The 15,276-nt window shown below is 50.8% G+C and overlaps 1 protein-coding gene across 1 annotated transcript in view; it reads left to right on the top strand.

Moving 5' to 3' along the window:
- The window catches only part of LOXL2 (lysyl oxidase like 2), a 106,518-nt gene that overhangs the window by 77,868 nt on the left and 13,374 nt on the right, over nt 1-15,276 (top strand). Inside the window, exons 7-8 of the mRNA XM_070416596.1 lie at nt 8,153-8,304; nt 13,285-13,452. Of these exons, the coding sequence (XP_070272697.1) occupies nt 8,153-8,304; nt 13,285-13,452 (320 nt within the window). The remainder of the gene's footprint in view (nt 1-8,152; nt 8,305-13,284; nt 13,453-15,276) is intronic.

The raw sequence follows: 15,276 nt of genomic DNA, 5'->3' as shown, positions 1-15,276 counted from the left end.
AGGGAGCATGGGCAGGGAGGAGGTGTGCGGTGTCCTGTCCTGAGGGGAAAGGATGTTTCCAAGCTGTCAGACATAGGGCCATTGCCCCACAAAAAGGAATGCAGTGAGGTCATAGATCCCAGCCCAGAGATGGAAATAATAGCAATGCTGGCTTGTGAGGCAGCATTGCTGGAGGGGAGCTCAGGCTGTCTACTCCAAACAATGAGGAATTTGAGGCTCTGGAGAACAGCCCGAGGTCAATTGATAGTTAATGGTAGAGAAAGACTGAAACCTCAGTCCTCTGACTCAGATTTGGGCCTTTCCCTATGCAACAAGTTTTGCTCACTTTCAGAACACCTCTCTACCGTCACTCTGCAGACTTCCTGGGCATGCACTGAAGTTTGGGGTCTAGGGTGGACTTTAATGTCACAGTGTACCTGTTAGGCCGTGCGACAGTCCTCTTTCTTCCTGGTATGGGCTTCCCTTAAATCTCGAATATGTAGGACAGAGCATTTTTCTGGTTGGCTGATGTGATGGTTTGTGCTCTCCCAAGGCCAACAGGGCAGAGACCAAGCTCGTTTTGAGGAATAAACAAGCACTGGGTAACATAAATATCCCATGTCTCCTGGGTATGTGCTGTTTGACCTAATTACTGCACTGCCCAGAGCAGCCAAAGGCTTCCAAGGGCCTGCGGAACTCTGGGAGAATGAGATGTTTGACATTTATGATGCACGAAAGAACCATTGGATGATTTACTATCTGTTGCCACACTGGGTGGGGTCAACTCTGATGGGCAGAAAGAGAAAAGTCCGCATTCAGTGTCAGGTCACAGAGCAGATGGGGTCTGTCCCGCAGTCCTGGCTCTGGCTGGTAGAGCAGTGACCACACCCAAGTGAGGGCAGTGAGAGGGTGACCACTGAGAGTCCCAGTCCCAGCCCTGCCCCTGCTTGCACAGTGCCTTTGAGTGGCCTTCTGGGCCTCAGAGTTTTTTCTGGATTTATGTCTGAGGTTCTGTCTGACTCCAGCCTCCTGTGATTCTCTGAAACTTGTGCTTCTCACCAGGATGGATGTCAGGTCAGAGTCGGGCACTGCACCTTGTGGTGCGGGACCCCCAGCACCCAGACCGCATTCCCTTCCGGCCGTCGGGGAGGGCCTCTGTCTGTTATCTCTGTGTCCTTAGTGCCAAGTCTGTGTCCAGCTTGTAGTGCTCCAGGAATATTAATTTTATCAAGAGTGAATGAATGGATGAATGAATGAGTTCCGGTTGCACAAGTAGGGTCAGCTGAACTAACATAGTAAAGAAGTTTACACATTCCAGACTTACATTGTCCAATAGAAATATTATGCAAGCCATTTACCTATTTAACATTTTCTAGACATAATTTTAAGTTTTCTAGTAGCCACGTAAAATAAGTAAACAAACAAACAACTAAAAAGCAGGAGAGCCCTGGCCAGGGTGGCTCAGTTGGTTGGGCATCGTCCCATCCATCAAAAAGTTGTCAGTTTGATACTCAGTCAGGGCACATGCCTGGGTTGCAGGCTCAATCCTCAGTGGGGAGCGTGCTGGAGGCAGCTGATTGATGTTTTGCTCCCACTTTGATCTTTCTCTCTCCCTTTCCTTTCCTCTCTCTCTCAAAAAAAAATCAATAAAAATATTAACAAAAAGAAGCAGGTGAAATTACTTTTAATAATATATTTTCTTTACCTAGAAAATATGAAATATTTTTATTTCAACATGAAATCAATATAAATGCTATTAATGAAATAGTTGACATTTTGTGTACCAACTCCTTGAAATCCAGGGTGTTATGTACACTCACAGTACATCTCAGTCTGCACTGGCCACAGTCCAAGTGCTACTGCATTGGACAGGGAAGCGCTAGAACAGCGATTTTCAACTGGTGTACTGCAAGAATTTTTAAAACATGCGATACCTGACTATTTAGTCAGGAGCACTGACCTCTTTTCCCTTAGATTATCAAGTGCCAATGTGACAACTGCCAATACAACAATAGCCGTCCAGTGTGAATGAATCAACATTTATAAAACTTTTTTTGTCTGATTAGCAAAAAATATAATACATTTTTTGTGTGCCGCAGAATTTTAGTAATTAGTTTATGTGTACCATGAGATGAAAAGGTTGAAAATCACTGCTCTAGAGCTTTAAAACCCTTTTGCTTGCAATGCCCAATCAGAAATACATGTGACAGTGTATGCCAGACACATAAAGCTGAAATAAAACTTTGTGAAACAATGCTAACCTTTACAACATGCAAAAAACACTGCTGTCTCCTAGTCTCTTCTTTTGGGCGCTTAAAAATGTGATTGCAACCTGCAGAGTTGTTTGTGGATCCAGAGTCCGTACCTGGCTCCCTGTAGTCACCTGGGGCCAGGGCTTGTACAAGAAGGAAGAGCAGGGCCAAAGTGGAGGTGGGGAGCAATCCAGGGTACAGTCCAGAGCCCAGGAATAAGGAAAAGCTGGGGATCAGGATGCAGGTTAAACCTTGCTCAACAAGAGAAGGCAGGCGCCTCAGACCCCACTGGCTGTGCTGTAGCCAGTGCCTTCCATTGACACCTCCTGCCCTGCCCAACCCACCTCAGAACTGGGTGGTGCAGAAAACAAGGGTGAGAAGCACTGTTTTCCCCAGCTCGGTGCTCTGCCTGGTGCCCATGAATATGCATGCTGCTGGAAAGCAGGCGCTGCTCTCTGGGCCTCGGCCCCCGGTGTCTGAGAAAGCCACGTAAGTTTACATCAGTTAGGCCAGAAGGAGACTAACCAGATGTTTGTTGGAGTCTAAAGCATGCTACACTCTTGTGTTAATATTTCCTCTATAGTCTAGCAATCCACAAACACTCGTTGAGTTAGTATTTGGTCTACACGGTGCAATGGAGAATTTACTTATTCCACAATCACTTGTGGTAGTCGTTTCTGTTCTCTAGGAGCTCATCTCAAGTGGAGAAAATGATATAACCCCAAAGATAACTTACACTAACAAAGAGGTGATGACATGTAAGAACTAATACTAAAAAGCCCTAGCCGGTTTGGCTCAGTGGACAGAGTGTCGACCAGTGGACTGAAGGGTCTCGGGTTCGATTCCAGTCAAGGGCATGTACCTCAGTTGCAGACTTGATCCCCAGTTCTGTTTGGAACACATACGGGGGCAACCAATTAATGTGTCTCTCTCACATCTATGTTTCTCTCTCTTTCTGTCTCCCCTTCCCTTCCACTCTCTCTGAAAATCAATGGAGAAAATATCCTCTGGTGAGGATTAACAAAATCTACACTAATAAAAGAGAAACATGGTAATTAGCGTACGACCGCTACCCTTTTCATTGGCTAATCCGTGAGTATCTGCAAATTAACTGTCAGCCAAGATGGCGGCCGGCAGCCATGCACTGAAGCGAGCAGGGAGGCTCGCTTGCTCCAGTGACTGCAGACTCCAACGTTCCCCGCCTAACTTGCCGGCCTCTCAGCTGCAACTCTAAGCAACTATGTACTATGTTGCAAATAAGAAGCTAAACAAAACCCCAGAAACCGGCTTTCATTCGGCCGGGATTCATCCAGCCAGACCACAACATTGTATCGATGTTTTCAGCAGCGAGGCCTCAGAGCTAAAGCTGGCCCAGAATTAAAAAAAAAAAAGAAAGAAAACAAGGAGCGGTTGGGAGCTTCAGTCACCCGCTTCCGGAAAACAGCCCTCAGCCCCTCACCCAGACTGGCCAGGCACCCCAGTGGGGACCCCCACCCTGATCCAGGACACCCTTCAGGGCAAACCAGCCAGCCCCCACCCATGCACCAGGCCTCTATCCTATATAATAAAAGGGTAATATGCCTCCCGGCACCGGGATCAACAGAGCAGCAAGGCTCCCGGCACCGGGATCAGCGTGACAGGGGGCAGCACCCAAACCCCCTGATCGCCCTGCGGCTCTGTGTGTGACAGGGGGCGGGGCCACAATCCCCTGATCAGCCCTGCTCTGTGCGTGATAGGGGGGAGCTCCCCAATCCCCTGATTGCCCTGCAGCTCTGTGTTTGACAGGGTGCAGAGCACCAACCCCCTGATCGGCCCTGCTCTGTGTGTGACAGTGTGCGGCGCCCCAACCTCCCCCCTCCCACAGGCCCTGCTCTGTGTGTGACAGGGTAGAGCCATAACCTCCCCATTGGCCCTGCCCTGAGTGTGACAGGGTGCAGTGCCCCAACCCCCTGATCCGCCCTGCTCTGTGTGTGACAGGGGGTGGTGCCCCAACTCCCCTATCGGCCCTACTCTGTGAGTGACAGGGGGGAGCTCCTCAACCCCCTGATGGGCCCTGCTCTGTGAGTGACAGGGGGGAGCTCCCCAACCCCCTGATCGACCCTGCTCTGTGTGTGACAGAGTATGGAGCCCCAACCCCCCTGATGGGCCCTGCTCTGTGAGTGACAGGGGGCAGCGCCCCAACCTCCTGATCCGCCCTGCTCTGTGTGTGACAGGGGGTGGCGCCGAAACCTCCCCATCGACCCTGCCTTGAGTGTGACAGGGGACGGTGCCCCAACCCCCCAATCGGCCCTACCCTGAGCGTGACTGAAGGTGGCATCACAACCTCCCGATCCGCCCTGCTCTGTGCATGACGGGGCAGCGCCCCAACTCCTCAATCGGCCCTTCTCTGAGCCCAACCAGGGGCTGCACTTAGGGATTGGGCCTGCCCTCTGCCACCCGGGAGCAGGCCTAAGCCAGCAGGTCGTTATTTCCCGAGGGGTCCCAGACTGTGAGAGGGCACAGGCCGGGCTGGGGGACCCCCCCCCCCCCCCCAGTACACAAATTTTTGTGCACTGGGCCTCTAATAATATAATAATAATGAAAATAATACCTACCACTGGGCCAGTTATTTAATCTTTCATCTCCAGTTTCCTCATTTTATTGGGTTGTTGTGATGATTTAATGATTTAATAGAAGCAATGTGTATAGGACAGAATCCAGCACAGAGTAAGTGCTCAAATATTAGATATCCTCATCACCACAGTCATCATCCTCACTGTCATCCTCATCATCACCACCACCATCATTATATCATTACCATCATCATAACCACCACCATCATTATACCATCACCATCATCATCACCACCATTATTACCACCACCATCATCACCACCACCATCATTATACCATTATCATCATCATCATCACCATTATCATCACCATCATCATCACCACCATCATCATGATCCTCACAATCATCAAACAAATTCTGCCTGATCTAACTGGAGTCCCGGGTTGCTGCCCACTTCTACGCCCATCTTAATTCATGAGCTGTGGCCTCCGCTTGCTTCAAGAGCCCTGTTTAGAATCTCTATTTTGTCACAGCCTTTCCAATCTGAGTCCTTGGATGCTTACAGCCATAGTTACAGATGTGTTTTTTGTAAATTTTGTAAAATTCTAGGGAATTGTAGGCTTCATCGCTTATGAATTTCCAAGGAAATGGAACTTGGCTTTTATAACAGGGGTTGCTCTTAGAAGTTAATTTTTGGCCTCAGTGAGCCTAGATACTGGTGTCTTCAGACCCTGTGGCATAGCCAAGGGCCCTTCCTTTAGGTTCAAAACATAGGTAGGCCCTGGCCAGGTGGCTCAGTTGGTTGGAGTGTCATCCCAAACACCAAAAGGTTTAGGGTTCGATTCCAGGTCAGGGCATATACCTAGGTTGTGGGTTTGACCCAGGTGTGTATGGGAGGCAACCAATTGATGTTTCTTTCTCCCTTCGATGTTTTCTCTCTCACTCTCTTTCTCTCTAAAATCAATAAAACATATCCTCAGGTGAGAATTTTTTTAAAAATCATAGGTAGTCACCTCCATCTTTTACCACATTACAAGTCCTTGCACAAGTGTCTGCCTCCCCCACAGACTAACTGAGCACTTCATGGCAGGGGCCTGCCTTCCTCATGTATGTGTCCCCAACTCCTAGCACAGAGGCCAACATACAACAAGTTCTCAGTGGAGACAACATCCATCCAGACACTATTTGCAGCACTTCTTATTTGCCGGGGCCTGGTTGAGAATACAAAAGGAACACAGAGGCTGGCCGGTGCAGCTCGGTGGTTGAGCATGACCTATGAACCAGGAGGTCACAGTTTGATTCCTGGTCAGTTGTGGGCTCAATCCCAGTAAGGGGTGTGCAGGAGGTGGCTGATCTATGATTCTCTCTCATCATTGATGTGTCTATCTCTCCCTCTCCCGTCCTCTCTGAAATCAATTTAAAATAGAAACTAATATAAAAAGAAACTAAAGGAACACAGACATGGCGCCTGCTCTCGTGGGCCCTCTGGCCTAGTGGGGAGACACACAGACATTGAACAGAGAGCCACGTGAGTGAACGTGAAGCAGAGTGCTCAGTGGAAGGCTCCCTGAGAAGACCCAGCTTAGATGGGGTCAGAAAGGCTTCTCCAAGGAAATGGCATTGACGCTGAGCCCTGAAAGATGAGCAGGAGTTAGTGGTGAGGACTGGGAGGAAGACCGTCCAGGCAGGGGGTCCATGCAGAGGGAAACACTTGGCTCAGGAGACGATATGGCTGAGGGCGAGGAGCTGGCAGAGCCAGAAGGCTAAGTGGAGGTCAGATTCCATAGGGCCTGGGAAGCCCCCTGGGGGAAGCAGACACTTCCACAAAGACCTCATATAATGTGGTAAAAGATGGAGGTGGCTGCCTATGACTGTGGATTTTAGGCAGTGAGAGGCTACTGCAGGGATTTAAGACGAGAAGTGACATAATTCCATTTGCATTAGAAATCTCTTGGGCTGCTGTGTGGAAAATATTTTGGAATAAGCAAACGGGAGGAAGACTAGAGACTATTGAATTCATCCAAATGGGAGACGGCAGGGTTGGACTAGTGTAGCAGAAATGAAAAAAACAAAAGCACTTGGCTTTGGGGGAGTGAACAGAATGTGGTAATGGGCTGCTTTTGGTGAAAAAGGAGGCGGTACTAGAGATGAGCTCTGGGTTCTGGTGAGAATAACCAGGTGGGTGGAGGGGCCTTTTCCTGGGATGGGGAAGGGCTGGCGAGGAAACAGACTGGGGACAATCCTACTGTTGGCTATGGAAGCAGAACAACAGATGTTGCTCTCAAGAAATTCTCTCTGAAGGGGGCGAAAGTGATGAGCCAGAGGGAGGTGCAGGGGTCAGGGGAGGGTCATTGTAAAGATGGGAGGTTTTAGCGGGTTTTGAGTGATGAGGGAGAGGGAGAAGGTCACAGACAGGCCAGGGACCAAGATGGGAGTCGATGCAGCCCACAGCTGGAAACAGTGGGCTTTGATCCGTTGTGATGCGTGGCTGAGTTGAGCTGAATGCTGGTCAGCCTGGGAATTCTTTCTCCCAAGCAATGGGAAGCTTCCCCTTGTTATCTCTGCCTGTATGAGAGCGTCCCGCGTGCTCACCTAGGTCATTTGCAGGATTCTTCCATCGCCCCCTCCAGCTCGGCAAGAAAATCCTTACCCATAAAATCAAGAGGCACATTTGGGTGTGGCCAGCAGGGAGCACTGACAGCAGACTGGAGATGGGGAGAAGAGAGAGGCCAGGTATTTCTTCTCCCTGTGAGGTCCCTGTGGCCACCCTGTCTCTCAACCAAGGGTAACAGCTCTTTTCAGATGCCTTTCCACACAGCTCTTTGCTCTCCTGGTTTAGATACTGGCATCTCCCCTCACTCCTGCAGGTCTAGGCTGGTATCTGTGCCCAGTGCTAGTAGCCCCCGACCACTGGACTGTCCTTTGTCCACTACACTCTGTTCATACCTTTATTGTAAAAATCTATTTTTCTAACTTTCTTCAGATCATCCAATTTGAGCATGCCATCTCTTCCTAAAGGGACCCCGACCATGCAGCCATAGTCACCCTTTTCAGGTTCATAAATGCAAGTTGGGAAGGAAACCTAGATACCTTCTGGTTCGTCTCCTTTATTTAAGGGAGAAAACCAATATTCAGGAGGCTGAGTGAGTTGTCCAAGATCACACAAGTTAGTACAATCCTCATTTGCTCTTATGGGAGAAGCAATTCTTTCCAGGGAGGAAAGCCTGGGTCATTGAGCTGATTGTGGGAGGCTGTTGGGAGAGTTCTGAGGATGGGAGAGAAGTGTTCTTATTATCTGGGATTTTCTTGCCAACTGCGGAAACTTTCCTTCAGGAGCTCTCCTAGCCCATGTTTATTTTCTTCTCCAGGGATAGGACCCATCCATCTCAATGAGATCGAGTGCACTGGGAACGAGAAGTCCATCATTGACTGCAAGTTCAATGCCGAGTCCCAGGGCTGCAACCACGAGGAGGATGCTGGAGTGAGATGTAATACCCCTGCCATGGGCTTCCAGAAGAAGGTGAAGGGACTGGACACACAGATGGGACCGTGTCATGTTTAGGTCACTGAGGCTCCAGAAATTGCAGGCCCATTGGCCTCACGCTGAAGGTTTCTCGCAGGTGGTATGAGGGTACTCTGACAGCGATCTCAGGAAGGTGTCAGGCTCTGCTGCATCACTATTCATGGCATTGCCACCTAGCATTTGTAAATGTGCCAAAAATAAACATGTATAAGCACCACTGTCCTTAGTGGCAGACATTGAGCGTCTGCCAGGTGCCACATCTGCACTGGGACTGGACGTACGGTGAGAGCGCAAGGCAGTCCTTTCTGAGGGACTCAGGTCTACAGCACCTGTGACACCCTTGGCAGGAGCCCTTTCCAAGGGCCCAGAGGAACCACATTGACAGCAGATCTGCAAACCACACAGATATAAGCAAGTACAGATAGTACGCTGGTAACCAGAGGGAAAGAAAAGGGAATCTTAACAGCATTAAGCCAAAGACACACCTTCCTGTCCTGAGATAGGGCCTCGAAAACCTACATTGTGTCTCCTAGCTTGGATGTCCTTGCCCACAGGAGTAGCCAACAGATGACTTCCTCTTTGCCACGAGGTCTCTCCAATGTTACCAAAAGGCCCGGGGAAGCCTATGTAATGTTCTTCATTATGTCACGAGTGTGGTCACGTCTGTGAATCATCTGGTGGGTGGCACGTTGGAAGTGCTTTCTGAGTGCATGTTTTAAAATGAGCAAACATGGCCCTAGATGGTTTGGCTCAGTGGATAGAGCATCAGCCTGCAGACTGAAGGGACCCAGGTTCAATTCCAGTCAAGAGCACATGCATGGGTTACAGGCTCAATCCCCAGTAGGGGGCGTGCAGGAGGCGGCCAATCAATGATTCTCTCTCATTGTTGGTGTTTCTATCTCTCTCTCCCTCTCCCTTCCTCTCTGAAACCAATAAAAAAAATATATATTTTTTTTAAATGAGCAAACATAGACACATCAGGGTGCAGGACGGTTCCCCAGCTGGGCTCCTGCTTGGACAGTGATGCCAAAGGTGCTACTGAACTTGTGCAACTCATTGCCCAACAGGCCAAAAATGGGCACCCAATAGCACTCGGCCAAGCCACACATTTGCTGGTGTGTGAGCAGGAGTGTGGGCCACAGCCTCACAGCGGCGGGAAGGCCAGCATCTGTGATTGCCCCGCAGTATTCTGATAGCCATAACAGCTGTAAATGCCGACTGCGCTGAGTCTGGCTTGCTGTGGCACCATTCACTTCAGGCAGATTGGAGTTGGGTGGAGTGGGATTTTCAACCCAAATGAGAGATCTGGGCCAAAGGAAGTGAAATTTTCCAGAACTATTTTATGGTGGGAATTGCTGAGCCAGGCCCAGTGATGGCAGCAGAGGCACCAAACTCCCAGCACAAACAGCCCCCACCCTTTCGGGTGCCCTCCAGGCTCCAGAAGGTGGTCCCTGCTCTCAGCTACAGCGTGTGGGAGAGTTTTACACCTAGATCTGCTGTTTCTGCCCCCTGGGAAGGGAATGAGGGTAGTCACCTCTGAAAGAAATCCCTATGGGCTGCACCAGTTCTCGCCACAGCAGACGGTCAGGCTCCTGCACTGCCGGCTTAGGGCCCCCATTCATACTGGCAGCAACACTAGGCAGAGACTCCTGAGTTTTATCACTGTTAGTTTGCTGGCAAGGGCAGAACAAAATACCACAGACTTGGGTAGTTTAAATAATAAAAATTTATTGACTCATAGTTCTGGAGGCTGGAAGTCCAAGATCAAGGTGCTGGCAGGGTTGGTTTCTCCTGAGGCCTCTCTCCTGGGCTTTCAGTTCTCACTGTGTCCTTACGTGGCCTTTCCTCTGCGCTTGTGCATCCCTGGTGTCTCTTCCTCTTCTAGTAAGAGCACCAGTCAGGTTGGATTAGGGCCCCACCCACATGACCTCATTTAACCTAATTACCTCTGGAAAGGCTCTTCAAATACAGTTACATTAGGGATTAGCATATTAATTCACTGTATGAATTGGAGGGGGTAGGGGCACACATTAGTTTATAACAATCACTCACTAGCCAATTCCTTAATCTCTGAGGCTTCAGTTTGCCCCTCTAGCAATAAGGACCTAAGAGAGATGATTCCTAGAAAAATCAGTTGACTTTTCGGGAAATGGCTAATGCAGGCCACAGACTTGGAGCTGGTTGTCTATCCAGCCACAGCGGAGCCGGAGGCATCAGGACAGTGTCGGCCTCCTGAAGGCCAGGCCTCTTGCCTGTCTGAGCCCTTCCATCTGCTCTGAGGAGCGTTTTGTTTTCTGATGGGACTCGCAGCTGATAATGATGATAGCTAAGACGGTGCCTAACATTTCTTGAGCACTTCCTGAGTGCCAGGCCCTGTGTCCGTGAGCTATCTCATTTCATTCATCTACTCAACAACCCTGGGAGGTCGATGGAACATTGTGGCTGCCCTTGGCTTGTCTCTTTGCCGGCTGACCTATTGACCTTGCAGCCCTTAAGTCCATAACAGGAATTAAGACCTGAACCCCAAGGGCCATACTGTAGCTAAGGATTGGTTGGTTGCTGTGCTGTTTCTAAGAACTGTTGACCAGGCAGCTTGAGGTGCTGAGGATTCCTGGAGGTGTCATGCCTTATCCCAAAGGCATGAATTGTTAGTAGCATGAAGGGTAACAAGGTACTGTATTTGGATTAAGGTTTGCATTTTTAGAACCCTTCCCCAAATGTCAGATCTCCCTGCTTGAGCTCATATACGTTGGTCCATGCTTCCATTCTGTAAGACTGATTATTTATTCATTCATTGCAAAAATGGTTGTGCAGTACCTAACATTCCTGAGGCGCTGTCTTTGATATTGATCACACAGGAAAACAGACAGAGTCAGCTCTGCCCTTGGATCTTATATTCTAGGGGAGGACACAGACCTTAAACAAATTGTGAGGTAGCTTAAGTATGACTGTCACAAGTGCTAAGGGGATGTGTAGGTGTTTTGTGCCGGGCTCAGCCTACCAGTAGCCAGTGTTGTGGTTGGACTGGCCCCTGTGGTCCTTGTTATGATTACAAGATGCCCTTCAGCTATAACCATCAGAGACTTTTGAGCACATACAGGTAGGTTTATTACTCACAGACTGAAATTACACAGCACACTTGGGGCCACACCGTGAGGTCACAGGTAGAGAGAGAGAGTGCTCAGGGCAGGGGTTCTGATTTTATTGGGGTCAAGGATGGGAACCGAGGGTTCTGTGGGCTCACTTTTTATTGCTGGCTGTAAAAGTAAGAGATGGGTTTTAAAGAGCAGGTAGGAAAAACAAGTGGCCCAAATGGTCAGTTATAAAAATCAACCAAGATCTCTGAAACAAAGGGACCCCCGTGGGCAGAGGGGCCTGCCTCTTTATCATCTAGTCGAATGGCCAGCAATGTGCTCATTTGAGATGGGCTTCTTGGAAGGAGACACCTCGGTAATCAGCCTAAGGCAGGCGCTTGCCTTATACAAAGAGAAAAACCCACGGTCAGGCTTTCACCACCGTGGGAGCCGTGGAATGTAAGGGGCGCTGACCCCAGTCGGAGGGGAATGTCGGTGGGTGTGAAGTTGGAAAGAGGAACAAGATCAGCCAGGAAAGGGCCTCTGTGTGTAGTGGGCTTCCATGTGAAATGTGTGACTTACCGTGGGACATGTTCAAGACAGTTAGGGAGCCACGGAAACTGAAAGAAGGCCCACACGCCTGGAGGTCGGGGAGAAGGATGAGAAAGACACGGGACAGGTGGCAGAGGAGAGCAGTGGAGCCCTGGGAAGCCACTCACCTGTTCTAAGCGGGGGAGGGACCAGAGCAGGTGCTTCTTAAAAATGACTGGCTTCTGAGTAGAATGGGCTTCTCTGGACTCATGGTTTGCTTCTTTCTCATGGATCCTGTGAGATATATTAATTATATTAAAGGTTTCTCTCTTTCCTTTGACGGGGATGAAAGTAAGAGTAGAGGCGAGAGATGTTGGTGCCCGGGAGAAGGGAAGGAAGTAGGTGGGCTGGAAAGAGACTTGGGAGATAATTCCACCGGGATGTGGGGCACGCAAGAGAGAGGGCGGGCGATGCTGAGGGTGCTTCCCAGATTTCTGGCTTGAATAACAGAATGGATTAGGGATCAGCAGACTACAGCTTGCAGGCCAGACCCATCATTCCGCCTGTGTTTGTAAATACAGCTTTATTGAAACACAGCCACGCCCAGTCATTTGCATGGCGTCCGTGACTGCCTGCACACCACATGGCAGAGATGTGCTTACAACAGAGAGCACACGCCCGCAAAGCCTAAAATATTTCACGGCTGGCCTTTGTACAAAGTTTGCTGCCCTGGGGCAGATGGTAGTGACTTTAGCTGAAATAGGGAACATGCAGCACAGGTTTAGGTGGAAAGAGAAAAGAGGACAAGTTCGGATTGAGAGTCTCAGAGGTACCAAGTGTAACTATCTAATAGGCAGTTAGCTCTATTGGTCCCAGAAGAGAGTTCTGGGTGGAGAGGGCAGCAGGGGGCACTATGGGAGGAGACAGGATCAGGAGCTGGAACCAGTCAAGCAGAGGGTGTGCGAGAAGAGGGTTCCAGAAGAAATCTTAGGGAATTCTAACATTTTAGGGAGCCTGAGCGCGTCCTATCACGTGTCTGATTCTAAGAGTAGCTCCCCACTGGTGGACTCCAGAGGAGCAGTGGGGAGCCAGGCAAGCACCTGACCTGAGCTTTGATTACTGAGGCAACGCCTTCCAAGAGGCAGGTTCTGCTGTGGTACCCAGTGGTGGTCCAGGGGCCTCCTGGCTACACAGGCGAGGGCCCCAGGATGCCTGCGGCGGGACCTAATGTGTAAGAGCATGGCTCTGGGGGATACTGTTGAATCTGAGTGTCCCAGGCAGGACCCTATGGGAGAACTGGGACTGGTGGCAGGTCAGTGACGCTGCTCCTCTCCATCCCTCCTGCTGACCATGCCTGCCTTTCTCTCTACAGCTGCGCCTGAACGGGGGCCGAAACCCCTTCGAAGGCCGGGTGGAGGTGCTGGTGGAGAGGAATGGGTCCCTTGTATGGGGGACCGTGTGCGGCGAGAACTGGGGCATCGTGGAGGCCATGGTGGTCTGCCGGCAGCTGGGCCTGGGGTTCGCCAGCAACGCCTTCCAGGTGAGAAGCCCGGGTTTCCGCCCCTCCATCCAGTCTGATCCTCCCGCCTCTAGTCAGCCCCCGTCCCCCACGGACCTTCCCCAGCCACCCAGAAGGAGAGCCTCGTGCCATGGGCTGGGTGGGAGGCAGCAACCTCCTCCCAGCCTCAGTTCTGCCCCTCAGGACTCTGAGTCCCGGGGTGGGTCACCCTCTGCTTTCCCTCGCTGCAGAGCGAGGGCCTAGCCCAGGGGTGGGCAAACTTTTTGACTCGAGGGCCACAATGGGTTCTTAAACTGGACCGGAGGGCCGGAACACAAGCATGGATGGAGTGTTTGTGTGAACTAATATAAATTCAAAGTAAACATCATTACATAAAAGGGCACGGTCTTTTTTTTTTTTAGTTTTATTCATTTCAAACGGGCCGGATCCGGCCTGCGGGCCGTAGTTTGCCCACGGCTGGCCTAGACTCTGGTTTCCCAGTCCACTCAGTTTGCACTGGGATTCACCCTAGGCCGAGGGCTAATCATCCCTTTGCAGAGGGAAGCAGCTCAGTCCTACGGGGTAGTGGACACCACCCACGCCGAGGCCCAACACACCCCGGGCCTTAGTTTGCTCCCTGGGAGGCCCAGCTGTAGCCCCTGCTCATGCGTTCTCGGGTTGATCAGCTGCTAAGTTTCCACGCCCGTCCAGAACCCTGTCACAGCCACTGCTCCTGCCTCCTGGGCCCCTTCCTCAGAGTGACTCAGCAGAGGGCAGCCAAGCTCCTGCCCTACCGAAAGGCAGCAGAAGACAAGTAGCGTTTGGCTTCAAAAATTATTCCCTCTGGACCCTACTGTGAGGGAACAGGCACCCCCAGAGCAGAAGAGTGTCAGAAAGAGGCTGGGGTGGGGCAGAAGACAGAAGGCTGGAATCTTCCCAGCTGTAGTCCCAACAGCCACGGCACAACAATTGGGGCAGAGCAGCCAGCTTTCCTGGCCTCACTTTTCCTCCTGTGACTTGGAATGGACAGTCCCAGGTCCAGAGGACCCTGGCTCCAAACACTTTCCTTAAGCTTCTCACAGAGCAGGAGAATGGCTGGAGCACCCCCGCCCCCCGCTTTGCTAACCCCGACTCCAGCTCCCGTGCCCAGGTGGCCCTGCTAGGGAAGAGGGATTCTAAGGGCGAGACCTGGAAGAAGCCTGGCAGCCTTGCTGAGCCTGACTGTCGGCCAGGTCCGGGAAGGCAGTGAGCCCGGAGCAGGGCTGCCCCGTGGCCTCTGCCACTGCTGCCCACACCCTCTGGGAGCCGGCTCCCTGGGCAGCACAGCGTCTCCGCTAATACCACCTGTGACAAGCCAGGGCACTGTCTCTCCCAGGAGAGCAGAAAACAGTGCTCATTACACATAGTGGCTGTCTGGCTATTTTTGTTCCTTATCAGCCCATTCCTAAGACACCCAGGCCTCAGCTGGGGTTGTGCATTGACCTGCATCTGGTATCTGTCCCTTCTCGAGGCCCCAGTTTTCTATCCAGAGGATAAGGGATGTATAGTCAGGTTCTCTATATGTATGGATAGCAAACTAGCTACTGAATATGTGAATACATTTCTTCTCTCCTGCCCATTCTGATCAATTGGTAGTGTCTTCCTGGGGCATTGTGTTGAGAAGGATTCTGAGATCGTAGTCAGACTCAGAGGAGAGTGCCGTGATTGATCAGTAATGTCTGCCCTGGGCTCAGGATAAGTCAGTAGCAGCATGAGTTGCAGGTGTCGGCATTCCTGACACACAGCACTGAACAGTTGTTTGACCAAAGCTACTTTAGCAATGCTCTCCAGGGTGGAGGGGGGTGTGACAGACTCCAATGCTCATGG

This window comes from Myotis yumanensis, unplaced genomic scaffold (assembly GCF_028538775.1).
Source record: "Myotis yumanensis isolate MYYU_CA2020_CCGP unplaced genomic scaffold, mMyoYum1.0.hap1 SCAF_5, whole genome shotgun sequence".
Lineage (NCBI taxonomy): Eukaryota > Metazoa > Chordata > Mammalia > Chiroptera > Vespertilionidae > Myotis > Myotis yumanensis.
The sequence above is the reverse complement of the archived record's forward strand: the minus strand, read 5'-3'. Positions and strand labels throughout refer to the sequence as shown.